The sequence below is a fragment of the Pristiophorus japonicus genome, chromosome 21 (assembly GCF_044704955.1).
Source record: "Pristiophorus japonicus isolate sPriJap1 chromosome 21, sPriJap1.hap1, whole genome shotgun sequence".
NCBI classification, from domain to species: Eukaryota; Metazoa; Chordata; class Chondrichthyes; family Pristiophoridae; genus Pristiophorus; species Pristiophorus japonicus.
In genome coordinates this window covers 44,769,164-44,786,502 of record NC_091997.1, presented here as the reverse complement: position 1 = coordinate 44,786,502, position 17,339 = coordinate 44,769,164, and the positions used below count along the sequence as shown (strand labels likewise).

Below are 17,339 nucleotides of genomic sequence, written 5' to 3'. Positions count from 1 at the left end.
ATAGGCCAGTTAGCCTGACATCAGTAGTAGGGAAAATGCTAGAATCTATTATTAAGGACGTGGTAACAGGGTACTTGGAAAATCACAATGATTATACAGAGTCAACATGTTTTTATGGAAGGGAAATCGTGTTTGACATTTTGAGGGTGTAACTAGCGCGGTAGATAAGGGGAACCAGTTGATATAGTATATTTGAATATTCAGAAGGCATTCAATAAGGTGCCATACAAGAGGTTGTTGCACAAGATTAGGGCTCATGTGATATGGGGTAATATATTAGCATGGATTGAGGATTGGTTAATGAACAGAAAACAGTAGGAATAAACGGGTCATTTTTGGGTTGGCAGGGTGTAACTAGTGGAGTGCCGCAAGGATCAGTGCTTGGGCCTCAGCTATTTACAATCTATATCAAAACCTTAGATGAAGGGACCGAGTGTAACATATCCAAGTTTTCTGATGCTACAAAGCTAGATGGGAAAGTAAGCTGGGAGGAGGATGTAAAGAGGCTGCAAAGGGATATAGACTGGCTAAGTGATTGGGCAAGAAGGTGGCAGACAGAGTATAAAGTGGGGAAGTGTGAAATCATCCACTTTGGCAGGAAGATATTGGAATAGGGTGGAAAAGTGGTGTTGGTAAAAGTTCAGCCACATGAATGGTGGAGCAGGCTTGATGGGCCGTATGGCCTACTCTTTTTTTCTTGTGTTCTAGTAGTGGTAACTGGGGTGTAGCACTGAAAATAAAAAGCTGCCTGTAGTTTCTGCATGTAAAGCTGGTTGTATGATTGAATGAGACCCTGTTTATAGTGCTCCCGTAGACATAAGAATATAATAAGAACATAAGAAATAGGAACAGGAGTACGTCATATGGCCCCTCGAGCCTGCTCCACCGTTCAATACGATCATGGCTGATCTGATCATGGACTCAGCTCCACTTTCCCGCCCGCTCCCCATAACCCCTTATCCCCTTATCATTTAAGAAACTGTTAAATTTATTATTTCTGTGTTAAATTTATTCAATGTCCCAGCTTCCACAGCTCTTTGGGGCAGTAAATTCCACAGATTTACAACCCTCTGAGAAAAGAATTTCTCCTCATCTCAGTTTTAAATGGGCAGCCCCTTATTCTAAGATCATGCCCTCTAGTTCTAGTCTCCCCCATCAGTGGAAACATCCTCTCTGCATCCATCTTGTCAAGCCCCCTCATAATTGTATATGTTTCGATAAGATCACCTCTCATTCTTCTGAATTCCAATGAGTAGAGGCCCAACCTACTCAACCTTTCCTCATAAGTCAGCCCCCTCATTCTTGGAATCAACCTAGTGAACCTTCTCTGAACTTCCTCCAAAGCAAGTATATCCTTTCGTAAATCTGGAAATCAAAACTGCACGCAGTATTCCAAGTGTGGCCTCACCAATACCTTGCATAGCTGTAGTAAGACTTCCCTGCTTTTATACTCCATCCCCTTTGCAATAAAGGCCAAGACACCATTGGCCTTTCTGATCAATTGCATACTATCCGTTTGTGTTTCGTGCACAAGTACCCCTAGGTCCTGCTGTACTGTGGCACTTTGCAATTTTTCTCCATTTAAATAATAACTCGCTCTTTGATTTTTTTTCTGCCAAAGTGCATGACTTCACACTTTCTAACATTATACTCCATCTGCCAAATTTTTGCCCACTCACTTAGCCTGTCTATGTTCTTTTGCAGATTTTTTGTGTCTTCCTCACATATTGCTTTTCCTCCCATCTTTGTATCATCAGCAAACTTGGCTACGTTACACTCGGTCCCTTCTTCCAAGTCGTTAATATAGATTGTAAGTAGTTGGGGTCCCAGCACTGATCCCTGCGGCACCCCACTAGTTACTGGTTGCCAACCAGAGAATGAACCATTTATCTGTCTGTTAGCCAATCCTCTATCCATGCTAATATATTACCCTCAATCCCATGAACTTTTATCTTGTGCAGTAACCTTTTTATGTGGCACCTTGTCAAATGCCTTCTGGAAGTCCAAATACTCCACATCCATTGGTTCCCTTTTATCCACCCTGATCGTTACATCCTCAAAGAACTCCAGCAAATTTGTCAAACGTGACTTCTTCTTCATAAATCCATGCTGACTCTGTTTGACTGAATTTTGCTTCTCCAAATGTCCTGCTACTGCTTCTTTAATAATGGACTCCCAACATTTTCCCAACCACAGATGTTAGGCTAACTGGTCTATAGTTTCCTGCTTTTTGTCATCTTCCTTTTTAAAATAGGACCTACCACAATGCTTCACTGGCTCCTGCACACTAAGTTTTAGCAAGTGTTAATTGTCCCTAATTGTGATAAAGCCAGCTGTGCTGATTTACCCGTGTATATGACTGTTCACATCGGAGAGGCCTCTAGATTTTTATCTTGCAGTATATGATGCAGGTCTGTGGGCTCAATTTTCCCCAGTGATTTGTGCTGTTTTTTTTGAGCAGGCTGCTTCTTTTGGCCTTTGGAGCATGCTGCTTTTTTTGGCCTAAGTTTTTAAAAAAAACAGTTTTCCCCCAATCAATTTGCACCAGCGTAACTCCGTTACGATTTTTTTAGGTTAGTTTTTTTTTCAGCCAAAGCGGGAGCAACCTGCCACCCACGCCAATTCTGGCCATTTAGGCAAGTTTGGCCAGCTGAGAGTTACTCCAGTTCTGCTTCGGCCAGCGTATGTGGCCTCTGCAGAAAAACCTTCTGGAGAGTTAAAGAAATTGGCGCAAGTAAGGAAATCGGCGCAGGTAAGTGCAGCAGATGGCCAGACCCGGTTTGGGGGGGGGGGGGGGCGAAGAGGGGGAGGAGGAGGAGGAGGAGGAGGAGGAGGAGGAGGAGGAGGAGGAGGAGGAGGAGGAGGAGGAGGAGGAGGAGAGGCAGGCAGGGAGGGAGGGAGGGAGGGAGGGTGGGGGCAAGAGAGGGAGGGAGAGAGCGAGAGAGAGAATTGATGCAATGTGCTACGAGCTGGCTGTATGTTTCACTTTGCAGCCTCAGCTCGCATTGTAGCCCTGGTTACCATGGCTGCCTGATCTTTTTGGCACAGATCAAGGCTCCACCCCCAAAGTACAGGTTAGGCCACACCAAAATGAATAAATCCAACGGGGAAACTTAGAAAAAAAAATTTTGCCGTACTTGGGGCCCCAAAAAAACGGGCGTAATTGTTCAAGTACGCCAAAAAAAAACTTTGGGGATAATTGAGCCCTATATTGCATCTAACAGCAAGGCTAGTCTCACTGATAAGTCTGATAAAGGGAGGGGCCAAGAAGTCGATGTGTGAAAACGTCCCTGGTATGTTCTGATGCTTTGGCTGGCAAGTCTTTGTGGTGAATTAGTTTCTTATTTCACATCATTGCAATCTGAACTCTTGAAGTTTATCAGAAACTTGCCAACATAAAAGGATGATGCAGTCAGTATTAATCTTCCATTTGGGAGTTGGCTGATAAAATGTGAAGGAACAGCAGGGACGCAGATGTCCACCATTTGGAACTAAGAGAATTGTTTCCGATTGCCAACAAGGCACCAGTGTATATTTTTATTTGAATTTGCAGCTATTGGATTCAAAAAAACTGCTTTATTTCTTACACATCAGCTTTTTTATGACTCTCGATTAGATACTGCTGTTCCTTCTGTGGTGGGGGAAGTATTCATGAATGTGTGTACATATGACTCCTCTCTCAACCTCACAACCCCACAAGAGGTCTGCGCTCATCAAATTTTGCCCTCTTGAGTATCCACGATTATAACTGCTCAACCATCGGTGGCCATGCCTTCAGATGCCTAGGCACTAAGCTCTGGAACTCCCTCCCTAAACCTCTGCCACCCTACCTCTCTTTCCTCCTTTAAGATGCTCCTTAAAACCTACCTCTTTAACAAAGCTTTTGGTCATCTGCCATACTTTCTTATGTGGCTCGGTGTCAAATTTATTTGTTTTGTCTTGTAACACGACTGTGAAGTGCCTTGGGATGTTTTACTATATTTTTTTTTATTGGTATGTCGTATCCAACAAAGACGTTGATGTGCTAATCATCAATGGCATGTGGCTGTATAGGCCAATTCTGGATACACACATTAAAAGCGCCATATAAATACAAGTTGTTGATACCAGACCTCGAGGGTTTGTTTGGTTTATTGGACTTTTTGGTTAAATAGTTAGCTCACTCTCTTATGGATATGGATTTACCACTTGTACTTGGTTCTAAGGTGGATCTGCATAGAAGACTTAACTTCTCTCTCCTCCCTCCTCCCATCCCCCACCCACAAAACAAAATCCGTGGATCTTTTATAAAACAAATGACACATTTAAAACATTTCTGTCACTTCTGTGAGGCTGTCGCACACAAATACGTATTTTACTTGATATGTCATTCTTATCCATTATTGCCTCACTTTTCTCGTGCTATTATATTTAAATAACCATCCTCCCGGTTGCTTTTAGTATCAGCTCCTGCCCCCCGATTTTAAATTTCCTTCTTCAGAATGTAACCCAGGCTGGTTGTATCTGATTCTAAATTAACAGTGGGATCCTGAACTGAAGTAGAGAGGGAAATTTGTAGCTTTTAAGTATCGCAGTGCTGGGGGAGTGGAGCAAACAGCAGATTATGTCCTGGTATTGTGCTACTGCTGGGTCCACCACCTTTAGAGAAGTTGCTAGGAAGGACATTTGAGTAACCAGTGGGGTGTTATAGAGATCAATGCTGGGACCCCAACTATTTACAATCTATATTAACGACTTGGATGAAGTGATCGATTGTAACGTAGCCAAGTTTGCCGACGATATAAAGATGGGAGGAATAGCAATGTATGAGGAGAACACAAAAAATCTGCAAAAGAACATAGACAGGCTAAGTGAGCGGGCAAAATTTTGGTAGATGGAGTATAATGTTGGAAAGTGTGAGGTCATGTACTTTGGCAGAAAAAATCAAAGAGCAAGTTATTATTTAAATGGAGAAAGATTGCAAAGTGCTGCAGTACATCGAGACCTGGGGGGTACTTGTGCATGAAACACAAAAGGTATGCAGGTACAGCAATTGATCAGGAAGGCCAGTGGAATCTTGGCCTTTATTGCAAAGGGGATGGAATATTAAAGCAGGGAAGTCTTGCAACAGTTGTACAGGGTATTGGTGAGGCCATACCTGGAATACTGCGTGCAGTTTTGGTTTCCATATTTACTAAAGGATATACTTGCTTTGGAGGCAGTTCAGAAAAGGTTCACTAGGTTGATTCCAGAGATGAGGGGGTTGACTTATGAGGAAAGGTTGAGTAGGTTGGGCCTCTACTCATTGGAATTCAGAAGAATGAGAGGTGTTCTTATTGAAACGTGTAAGATTATAAGGGGGCTTGACAAGGTGGATGCAGAGAGGATGTTTCCACTGATAGGGGAGACTAGAACTAGAGGGCATGATCTTAGAATAAGGGGCTGCCCATTTAAAACTGAGATGAGGAGAAATTTCTTCTCTGAGGGTTATGGATCTGTGGAATTCGCTGCCTCAGAGAGCTGTGGAAGCTGGGACATTGAATACATTTAATACAGAAATAGACAGTTTCTTAAACGATAAGGGAATAAGGGGTTATGGAGAGCGGGCGGGGAAGTGGACCTGAGTCCATGATTGGATCAGCCATGATCGTATTAAATGGCGGAGCAGGCTCGAGGGGCCATATGGCCTACTCCTGCTCCTATTTTTTATGTTCTTGTGTTTAGGGAGAATATGACATGCATATAATACAGCCCTCCTTCTAAATCAGAATATGCATTTCTCCCGTTAAGTGTAGTACTTATAGATCCATCTCCGTTGAAGACTATCTTCCAAAGCGCTCTCGATTCAGGAATTGTCCCTTTGGCTTGGAAAATTGCAAATGTAACTCCATTTATTTAAGAAAGGCAAGAGAGAGAGAAACCAGAAAATAATAGAGCTGTTAGTCTAACATCTGTTGTGGAGAAGTTATTGGAATTAATAATTAGCATAGTATTAGGCAGTCCCTCATATCGAGGATGACCCTCTTCCACACCAAAAAGGGATGAGTTCACAGGTGTTTCAATGAGGGACCTGACATTCTAGGTCCCGAACTACATATCGAAGTGTGGAAGATGCCTGTGGATTTTTTTAACATGGGATGGCCGTTGCACACCAGCCACCACACGAGCTTGACAGAACTAGGTCTTGATCCAGTGGCAAGAGTTAACCAAGACGATTAGAGACCAAGCTCTAATGCACGGACCGAGTACGCACACATGCTCCTACTATCCATAGATCGCGGTGTGGGCTGGCCCGTGCTGCCCCGGGCCCTCGGCTCTTCTGGGCCTCGATCACAATGCTCCTGGGCCCCGATCTCTCACTGCTCCTCCGCCCGGATCAAAAATGGAGCAGTCAGAAACAGGACATCAATTAATCTCCCCTTATCTTGGAGAAATCAAATATCAGCACTGTTATTTGAAATATCAAAATATTAAACTCCAGCCTAGTTGAAACATAGAAAATAGGTGCAGGAGTAGGCCATTCGGCCCTTCGAGCCTGCACCACCATTGAACATGCAACCTCAGTACCCCATTCCTGCTTTCTTGCCATACCCCTTGATCCCCCTAGTAGTAAGGATTACATCTGTTGGAGTTCAGAAGGCTGAGGGATAATCTTATAGAAACATTTAAAATAATGAAAGGGATAGACAAGATAGAGGCAGTAAGGTTGTTTCCACTGGTTGGGGAGACTAGCACTAGGGGGCACAGCCTCAAAATACAGGGGAGCCAATTTAAAACCGAGTTGAGAAGGAATTTCTTCTCCCAGAGGGTTGTGAATCTGTGGAATTCTCTGCCCAAGGAAGCAGTTGAGGTTAGCTCATTGAATGTATTCAAATCACAGATAGATAGATTTTTAACCAATAAAGGAATTAAGGGTTATGGGGAGCGGTCGGGTAAGTGGAGCTGAGTCCACGGCCAGATCAGCCATGATCTTTTTGCATTGCACTAGGATAAGCTGAAGAGAGCATGATCCTTTTACACTTTTTTTGATCAATGATGTTGAGGTATCGAACATGTAACTGTCCTGCCTCATGTCTAAAAACATCCCACTGGGCCAAGTCAATCCTTACCTTCCTGCCAACATCTCTGAGATTCAAAAAGCCTAATTTACTCAACTTAATGTTACAAAGCTTTATAAGCACTAGATGACTCTGATGCTTCTTGTGAGTAATGAAACCTGGTATGAGGCTTACGCTTTTGGCCTACCTTCCCCTTGCAAACACAGAAAGCATGGCTCCCTAACCTTTCTGAGACGCTGGGAATGTGCTCAAGGAGCCTCAAGATAAAATTATGTTGACCTCATTGTTGATTCAAGGGTACCAGGTCCTCATGATAGCAGACAAGTCCCCAAAAGGCTGATTAAATCCTCCCTTGTGGAGTTTGTGGACTTGAAATTGGTTGATGCCGCACCCATTTTATAGGCGAAAGATGAGTGAATATGCGTCCAATAAGACGGGTGGCATGTGCCATATCTGTGAAGATGAAAAAAGAGGCGTCCAGGGTTTGCACTTGAGATGGGCACGAGGCCATTTATTTGCATATGCAAATTACCCAATGCCTCTTTCAGGCCCCCTTCCCAAGATTGGTCTTCCTTTTGTGCTGAGTCCTTAAAAGAACTCCTGGAGGCCGTAACCAAAAAGGTACGTTTTTAAAAAACGATATATGTGAATGTTGAGCTGGGAGGGGCAGTGCTGAAAACCATTGCTCCATCCAATCGCAAAAGCTCCCCCCACAACAGTGGCCGACCTACTAGAGGGTTACTGTGTGCTGAAATTAAAATCCTCCTCACTTCCTGGGCACACACCGCAGGCGTTTGCAGCTCGATGGTCTTGTGTAAAGGAAGCCCGAGGCCTAATATAGTGTATGCCTCGGGCCCTACCTGTTCTGTTGCACGAATCATTTCCTGTTGTCAGTTCATGCAAGCTTGCCAGTATGAACCAACATCTAGGCCATTGTCTCAATTTGTAGGGCCCGAACTGACAACAGTGTGTTAACTGCAATCTAATTTGGTACTTCAGAATAAAACTGAACTCACTGGGTTTTACAGGCCAATTTGGTGACCTGCCTGTTGAGTACCCATAGCTCCCAGCAAAGGGCCTCTCACTATCAGTTGTGGAGACACTTGCAATCTCTTAGCCTGTATAAATAAGACTTGCAATACCAAGGAGATTTGTCCTTCAAGATTGATACCAATATTTATAGATTCCATCCTGTGAGAAGTTTCCCTTCCTTCACCCTTGGGAAAAAGTTGACCCACCTAAATTTGCATGGCTGGTTTCCTTGTAAGTTTTTACTTTTTAAATGCTCTGTTAGCACTAGAATTTTGAAGTACTATTCTTCAACTGCTAGATGTCACAAGTGCCGTTTAGAAAACTGTCGAGAAACTTGCTGTAGAAAATGTATGCAACCTTCTAAGTGCAGGTATTCTAACACTACAGAAAAACCTGCAGGTGTGACGAAAGTCCAAGCTAGCGCATCTCTCCAACGATACTGGACTAAATGTCTCATTTGTTCTATATTCCAGTGAAACGTGATATCCAGCAAGATGATGAAGAAGCTGTCCGTGTTAAGGAGCAGAGCATTCTGGAGCTGGGGGCACTCCTAGCCAAAACAGGGCAGGCAGCAGGTAAACTATAAAGCACTTGTCTATTGGTGGAGGGGACATGTATACTGCAACTAGTATTGAGTACATGTGAGGCCAGTGTACAAAAACTTGTTTCTATCAAGAGCATTCTGTTTCCTGTTTATGGATGTGTTGCATTAAAAGTTATTACGCTGGATTGTGGATTCGAGAAGGGAAATAGCTGACCCCTGGTGATCCTTTCCTGGTTTATATTTTCACATTGCTGATCAAAGGCAGTCTTCCAGCAGATGTTTTCCAGTGGCTCCCTCCTGGAGTGTATCTTGTTCTGGCAGTATTAGGAAGAGTAAATCAATGAGTGTAGTACTTGTTTTCCTCTTTTTTTTAGACAGTATATGGACATTAAATAATTTTTGTAGAATGATATGGCACAGCAGGAGGCCATTCGGCCCATTGTGCCGGTGCTAGCTCTTTGAAAGAGTTATCCAATTAGTCACACTCGCCCCGCTCTTTCCCCAGAGTCCTGCACATTTTTCCCCTTCAAATACTTACCCAATTTCCTTTTGAAAGTTACTATTGAATCTGCTTCCGTCACCATTTCAGACAATGTATTCCAGATCATCATAACTCTGCGTTTAAAAAAATATATCAATAATTTGTCCATTACCTTAAATCTGTCTCCTCTGGTTATCGACCGACTCTTCTACCACTGGAAACAGTTTCTCCTTATTTACTTTATCAAAACACTTCATGATTTTGAACACTTTTATTAAATCTTCACTTAACCTTCTCTGCTCCAAGGAGAACGACCCTAGCTTGCTTCTCTATTCTCTCCATGTAACTGAGGTCCCGTATCCCTGGTACCATTCTAGTAAATCTCTGCACCTTTTCTAAGGTCTTGACATTCTTCCTAAAGTGAGGCCCACAAAGATTCAGCATAATTTCCTTGCTTATGTACTCTGCCTATGTTTATAAAGCCATGGATACCGTACGATTTTTTTTTAAACAACCTTCAGATTTGTGTACCTACACCCCCAGGTTTCTCTGTTCTGCACCCCCTTAAAATTGTACTATTTTAGAGATTTTAAATTGTTGCTTCTATCTAAACTTGTATTTGTGGTTTAATTGTGCCTGTTGTGACAAAATACAGCATATGGCAATGTGGAACTTGCAGAAGGCATTGGTCTCAACAGTGCCACCTGTAAGCACTTTGTGGAACTGCAGTGCTGATAGTAAATCCTCTATCGATTCACTGGTTTACAGTGGTGAATCAGTCAAATTCCATTTTATTGCAATGTATTTCAGGTCATTTATCAGTGTCTTGGGATTGTGTTCTGTCTGTTTTGTTTTGTGTAAATGGTAAGTTTGTGTTCTTGATCATTTTATATCAAACAAAATGTCATCTCCAAGAAATAATTTTCCTTTTTCATGTGAAATATCACAGTTAAGAATGGATACCATTGTGAAGCAGAATTACTCCATAGTCTATTCATCAGTTTATTTCCCATTTTTAAATTTATCCCTAGTTGTTTAAATTAAATGTGGCACACATTGTAAATATTATTCTAAGCTGGGGTGCACTCCATCCCATTCAATGCACTGACCATAACTCACTTAACACTTGGATATACATTTGCATCCCAATGTGTGTCTCCAATGCATACTCCTGGAAGCGCAAAGCACCTGTCTTTCAAATTTGTAGGCACTGGTACTTTTAACCTTGTCTGTGGAATGCAATCTATTTGGCAAACCCAAGAACCAGTTACATAAGAATATAAAAATTAGGAGTAGGAGCAGGAGTAGGCCACTCGGTCCCTCAAGCCTCCTCCTCTGTTCAATGAGATCATGGCTGATCTTTGACCTCAACTCCACATTCCTGCCCAAACCCCATAATCCCATGATTCCCCTAGAGTTCAAAAATCTGTTTATCTCCGCCTTGAATATACTCAACAATTCAGCATCCACAGCCCTTTAGGGTAGAGAATTCCAAAGATTCACAACCCTCAGTGAAGTAATTCCTCCTCATCTCAGTTTTAAATGTCCGACCCCTTATCCTGAGACTGTGCTCCTGAGTTCTAGACAATCCAGCCAGGGGAAACAACCTCTCAGCATCTACTGTCAATCTCCCTCAAAATCTTTTATGTTTCAATGAGATCATCCCCTCTCATTCTTCTAAACTCCAGAGAGTATAGGCCAGTCTACTCAATCTCTCCTCATAGGACAACCCTCTCATCCCAGGGATCAATTTAGTGAACCTTTGTTTCACCGGCTCTAAGGCATGTATGTTCTTTATCAAATAAGGAGACCAAAGTTGAGCACAGCATTCCAGGTGTGGTCTCACCAAAACCCTCTACAAGGTAGTAAGACTTCCTTGCTCTTGTACTTCAACTCCTTACAATAAAGGCCAACATGCCACTTGTCTTCTTAATTGCTTGCTGTACCCGCATACTAACTTTGTGTTTCCTGTATGAGGATACCTAAATCTCTCTAAACACAAACATTTAATAATTTATCGCCATTTAAAAAGTATTCTGTTTTTCTATTCCTACCAAAGTGAATATCCTAATTTCCCCACATTATACTCCCATCTGCCACCTATGGCCCACTCACTTAACCTGTATACATCCCTTTGCAGGCTCTTTCTGTCCCCCTTTCCTATCTAGCTTTGTACTGTTAGCAAACTTGGAAACCTTGCACTTGGTCCCTTCATCTAGGTCATTAATATAGATTGTAAATAGCCAAGACCCAAGCACTGATCATTGCGACACCCCACTAGTTACAGACTGCCAACTAACCCATTTATCTCTACTCTCTGTTTTCATAGAATCATAGAAATATACAGTACAGAAGGCAGTCATTTCGGCCCATGAGCTATCCAGCTTAGTCCCATTTTCCAACTCTTGGTTCGTTTCCGTCGCTTACAGCACTTGAAATGCACATCCAAGTACTTTTTAAATGTGGTGAGGGTTTCTGCCTCTACCACCCTTTCAGGCAGTGAGTTCCAGACTCCCACCACCCTCTGGGTGAAGAAATTTCCTCTCAAATCCCCTCTAAACCTTCTACTGACGAAGGCTGGGAACTCAACATCCAGGGGTATTCAACATTCAGGAAGGATAGACAGAAAGGAAAAGGAGGCTGGGTAGCGTTGCTGGTTAGAGAAGAAATTAACGCAATAGTAAGGAAGGACATTAGCTTAGATGATGTGGAATCTGTATAGGTAGAGCTGTGGAATACCAAAGGGCAGAAAATGCTAGTAGGAGTTGTGTACAGACCACCAAACAGTGATAGTGAGGTTGGGGACAGCATCAAACAAGAACTTAGGGATGCGTGCAATAAAGGTACAGCAGTTATCATGGGCGACTTTAATCTGCATATAAATTGGGCTAACCAAACTGGTAGCAGTAGGGTGGAGGAGGATTTCCTGGAGTGTATTAGGGATGGTTTTCCAGGCCAATATGTCGAGGAACCAACAAGGAGGCTGGCCATCCTAGATTGGGTGATGCGTAACAAGAAAGGACTAATTAGCAATCTTGTTTTGCGAGGCCCTTTGGTGAAGAGTGACCATAATATGGTAGAATTCTTTATTAAGATGGAGACTGACATAGTTAATTCAGAGACTAGGGCCCTGAACTTAAGGAAAGGTAACTTCGATGGTATGAGATGTGAATTGGCTAGAGTAGACCGACAAATGATACTTAAAGGATTGACGATGGATGGGCAATGGCAAACATTTAAGGAGCACCTGGATGAACTTCAACAATTGTACATCCCTGTCTGGAGTAAAAATAAAATGGGGAAGGTGGCTCAACCGTGGCTAACAGGGGAAATTAGGGATAGTGCTAAATCCAAGGAAGAGGCATATAAATTGAAAGAGCAGCAAACCTGAGGACTAGAAGAAATTTAGAATTCAGCAGAGGAAGACAAAGGGTTTAATTAGGAGGGGGAAAATAGAGTATGAGAGGAAGTTTGCTGGGAACATAAAAATTGACTGCAAATGCTTCTATAGATATGTGACGAGAAAAAGATTAGTGAAGGCAAAAACGTAGGTCCCTTGCAGTCAGAATCAGGTGAATTTATAATGGGGAACAAAGGAATGGCAGACCAATTGAACAAATACTTCGGTTCTGTCTTCACGAAGGAAGACACAAATAACCTAGAGAGTAGCTAATGTAACACCACTTTTTAAAAAGGAGGGCGAGAGAAAACAGGGAATTATAGACTGGTTAGCCTGACATCGGTGGTGGGGAAAATGTTGGAATCAATTATTAAAGATGTAATAGCAGCGCATTTGGAAAGCAGTGACAGAATCGGTCCAAGTCAGCTTGGATTTATGAAAGGGAAATCATGTTTGACGAATCTTCTAGAATTTTTTGAGGATGTAACTGCTCGAGTGGACAAGGCAGAAGCCATGGATGTGGTGTATTTGGACTTTCAAAGGGCTTTTGACAAGGTCCCACACGAGAGATTAGTGTGCAAAATCAAAGCACATGGTATTGGGGGTAATGTATTAACGTGGATAGAGAACTGGTTGGCAGACAGGAAGCAGAGAGTTGGAATAAACTGGTCCTTTTCAGAATGGCAGGCAGTGGCCAGTGGGGGGCTGCAGGGTTCAGTGCTGGGACCCCAGCTATTTACAGTATACATCAATGATTTAGATGAAGGAATTGAATGTAATATCTCCAAGTTTGCAGATGACACTAAGCTGGGCGGCGGTGTGAGCTGTGAAGAGGATGCTAAGAGGCTGCAGGATGACTTGGACAGGTTAGATGAGAGGGCAAATGCATGGCAGATGCAGTATAATGTGGATAAATGTGAGGTTATCCAGTTTGGTGGCAAAAACAGGAAGACAGAATATTATCTGAATGGTGACAGATTAGGAAAAGGGGAGGTGCAACGAGACCTGGATGTCATGGTACATCAGTCATTGAAAGTTGACATGCAGGTGCAGCAGGTGGTGAAGAAGGCAAATGGCATGTTGGCCTTCATAGCTAGACGATTTGAGTATAGGAGCAGGGAGGTCTTACTGTAGTTGTACAGAGCCTTGGTGAGGCCACACCTGGAATATTGTGTTCAGTTTTGGTCTCCTAATCTGAGGAAGGATGTTCTTGCTATTGAGGGAGTACAGCGAAGGTTCACCAGACTGATTTCCGGGATGGCAGGACTGACATATGAGGAGAGACTGGATCAACTGGGCTTGTATCCACTGGAGTTTAGAAGCATGAGAGGGGATCTCATAGAAACATATAAAATTCTGACGGGATTGGACAGGTTAGAGGCAGGAAGAATGTTCCCGTTGCTGGGGAGTTCCAGAACCAGGAGTCACAGTCTAAGAATAAGGAGTAAGCCATTTAGGACCGAGATGAGGAGAAACCTCTTCACTCAGAGAGTGGTTAACCTTTGGAATTCTCTACGCAGAAAGTTGTTGAGGCCGGTTCGTTAGATATATTCAAAAGGGAGTTAGATATGGCCCTTGCGGCTAAAGGGATCAAGAGGTATGGAGAGAAAGCAGGAATGGGGTACTGAGGTTGAATGATCAGCCATGATCTTATTGAATGGTGGTGCAGGTTCGAAGGGCCAAATGGCCTGCTCCTGCACCTAATTTCTATGTTTCTATATCCTTCTAATACCACCACCTGTTGTAACTGGATGTCCATTCCTGCTTGTCCTCCCTTTGAGGAGTCTCTTTGATTGTCATTCATTTTCTTCAATCTTTCCTTTAACTGGTAGGTTAAGGTTCTAACCTTTAAATTTAGATTAACCAAATCCAAGGTGTTCACCGTGACCATCCCTGCTCCATATGCCGTTCCTGCATCATTGATCAGACCCCTTCTCTACCTAGCAAAAGATAGAAAGGAGATGAGGGCAGAGAAATCAAAGGCAAAAATCAAAAAGGGCCACATTACAACATAATTCTAAAAGGACAAAGCCTGTTTTAAAAAAAAACCTGAAGGCTTTGTGTCTCAATGCGAGGAGCATTCGTAATAAGGTGGATGAATTAACTACGCAAATAGCTGTTAACAGATATGACGTAATTGGGATTACGGAGACATGGCTCCAGAGTGACCAAGGCTGGGAACACAACATCCAGGGGTATTCAATATTCAGGAAGGTAAGACAGAAGGGAAAAGGTGGTGGGGTAGCTTTGCTGGTTAAAGAGGAGATTAACACAATAGTAAAGAAGGACATTCGCTTGGATGATGTCGAATCTGTATGGGTAGAGCTGCGGAACACCAAAGCGCAGAAAACGCTAGTGGGAGTTGTGTACAGACCACCAAACAGTAGTAGTGAGGTTGGGGATGGCGTCAAACAGGAAATTAGGGATGTGTGCAATAAAGGTACAGCAGTTATCATGGGTGACTTTAATCTACATATAGATTGGGCTAACCAAACTGGTAGCAACACAGTGGAGGAGGATTTCCTGGAGTGTATAAGGGATAGTTTTCTAGTTCAATATGTCGAGGAACCAACTAGAGAGCAGGCCATCGTAGACTGAGTGTTGTGTAATGAGAGAGGATTAATTAGCAATCTTGTTGTGCGAGGCCCCTTGGGGAAGAGAGACCATAATATGATAGAATTCTTCATTAAGATGGAGAGTGACACAGTTAATTCAGAGACTAGGGTCCTGAACTTGGGGGAAATGTAACTTCGATGGTATGAGACTTGAATTGGCTAGGATAGACTGGTGAATGATATTTAAAGGGTTGACGGTGGATAGGCAATGGCAGACATTTAAAGATCACATGGATGAACTTCAACAATTGTACATCCTGTCTGGCGTAAAAATAAAACGGGGAAGGTGGCTCAACCATGGCTAACAAGGGAAATTAGGGATAGTGTTAAATCCAAGGAAGAGGCATATAAATTGGCCATAAAAAGTAGCAAACTTGAGGACTGGGAGAAATTTAGAATTCAGCAGAGGAAGACAAAGGGTTTAATTAGGAGGGGGAAAATAGAGTATGAGAGCAAGCTTGCAGGAAAAATAAAAAGGACTGCAAAAGCTTCTATAGATATGTGAAGAGAAAACGATTAGTGAAGACAAATGTAGGTCCCTTGCAGTCAGAATCAGGTGAATTTATAATGGGGAACAAAGAAATGGCAGACCAATTGAACAAATACTTGGGTTCTGTCCTCACTAAGGAATACACAAATAACCTCCCGGAAATACTAGGGGACCGAGGGTCTAGCGAGGAGGAAGAACTGAAGGAAATCCTTATTAGTCAGGAAATTGTGTTAGGGAAATTGATGGGATTGAAGGCCAATAAATCCCCAGAGCCTGATAGTCTGCATGCCAGAGTACTTAAGGAAGTGGCCCTAGAAATAGTGGACACATTGGTGGTCATTTTCCAACATTCTATAGACTCTGGATCAGTTCCTATGGATTGGATGGTAGCTAATGTAACCCCACTTTTTAAAAAAGGAGGGACAGAGAAAACAGCAAATTATAGACCTGTTAGCCTGACATTAGTAAGCCACTTAGGACCCAGATGAGGAGAAACTTCTTCACTCAAGAGAGTTGTTAACCTGTGGAATTCTCAATCGCAGAGAGTTGTTGATGCCAGTTCGTTAGATGTATTCAAGAGGGAGTTAGATATGGCCCTTACAGCTAAAGGGATCAAGGGGTATGGAGAGAAAGCAGGAAAAAGGGGTACTAAGGTGAATGATCAGCCATGATCTTATTGAATGGTGCTGCAGACTCGAAGGGCCGAATGGCCTACTCCTGCACCTATTTTTCTATGTTTCGATGTTTACTAATTACTTTAAATCTATGCCCCCTGGTTATTGACCCCTCTGCTAAGGGAAATTGGTCCATCCTATCCACTCTATCTAGGCCCCTGATAATTTTATACACCTTAATAAGGTTACCCCTCAGCCTTTCTGTTCCAAAGAAAACAAACACAGCCTATCCAATTTTCCTCAGAGCTAATATTCTCCAGTCCAGGCAACATCCTCGTAAATTTCCTCTGTCCCCTCTCCAGTGCAATCACATCTTTCCTGTAATGTGGTCTAACTAGTGTTTTATATAGTTCAAGCATAACCTCCCTGCTCTTGTAGTCTATGCCTTGGCTAATAAAGGCAAGTATTCTGTCACCACCTTATCTACCTGTCCTGCTACCTTAAGGGATCTGGACATGCGCTCCAAGGTCCCTTTGTTCCTCTACATTTCTCAGTGTCCTACTATTTGAAAGGTATTCCCTTGCCTTGTTAGCCCTCCCCAAATACATTACCTCCCACTTCTCTGGATTGAATTCCATTTGCCACTGTTCTGCTCACCTGAGCAGTTCATTGATATGTTCCGGCAGTCTGCAGCTTGCTTCATTATCAACCACACAGCCGATTTTAGTATCATCTGAAAACTTCTTAATCATATCCCCTACATTCAAGTCTAGTCATTGATACATACCACAAAAAGCAAGGGACCCAGTTGTTGCCCAAAACTCACTGTAGGTTTGTCGACAGTTTACGTAGTAGGTATTTCGTCACTACAGTCGCAACAATTTGTTGGGACTTCGAGTATTGAAAGAAAGTCGTCGACAAACGTTATGTTTCAGCTAAACAAAATTTATACTTCCCAAAGTAGAATTAAAGTTCAAACGATTTCCCAAAGTAAAAATAAAGTACAAACAATGTACAAAATAGCACATAAGCCTCACTACTTGTGCTGGTATTACCTGTTAAGAGGTGATCAGTCTCCGCCATTGGTGTCCTGCTTTCAAGTTCCTGGCCGAAGGTTCCTGCTTCT

At 42.7% G+C, this 17,339-nt stretch overlaps 1 protein-coding gene across 2 annotated transcripts in view; it reads left to right on the top strand.

Moving 5' to 3' along the window:
- LOC139233980 (26S proteasome non-ATPase regulatory subunit 11) overlaps positions 1-17,339 on the top strand; it is a 102,223-nt gene that overhangs the window by 23,494 nt on the left and 61,390 nt on the right. For both annotated transcript variants that reach the window (XM_070864722.1, XM_070864723.1), the window contains exon 2: positions 8,543-8,644. In XM_070864722.1, coding sequence (XP_070720823.1) covers positions 8,543-8,644 — 102 coding nt within the window. The remainder of the gene's footprint in view (positions 1-8,542; positions 8,645-17,339) is intronic.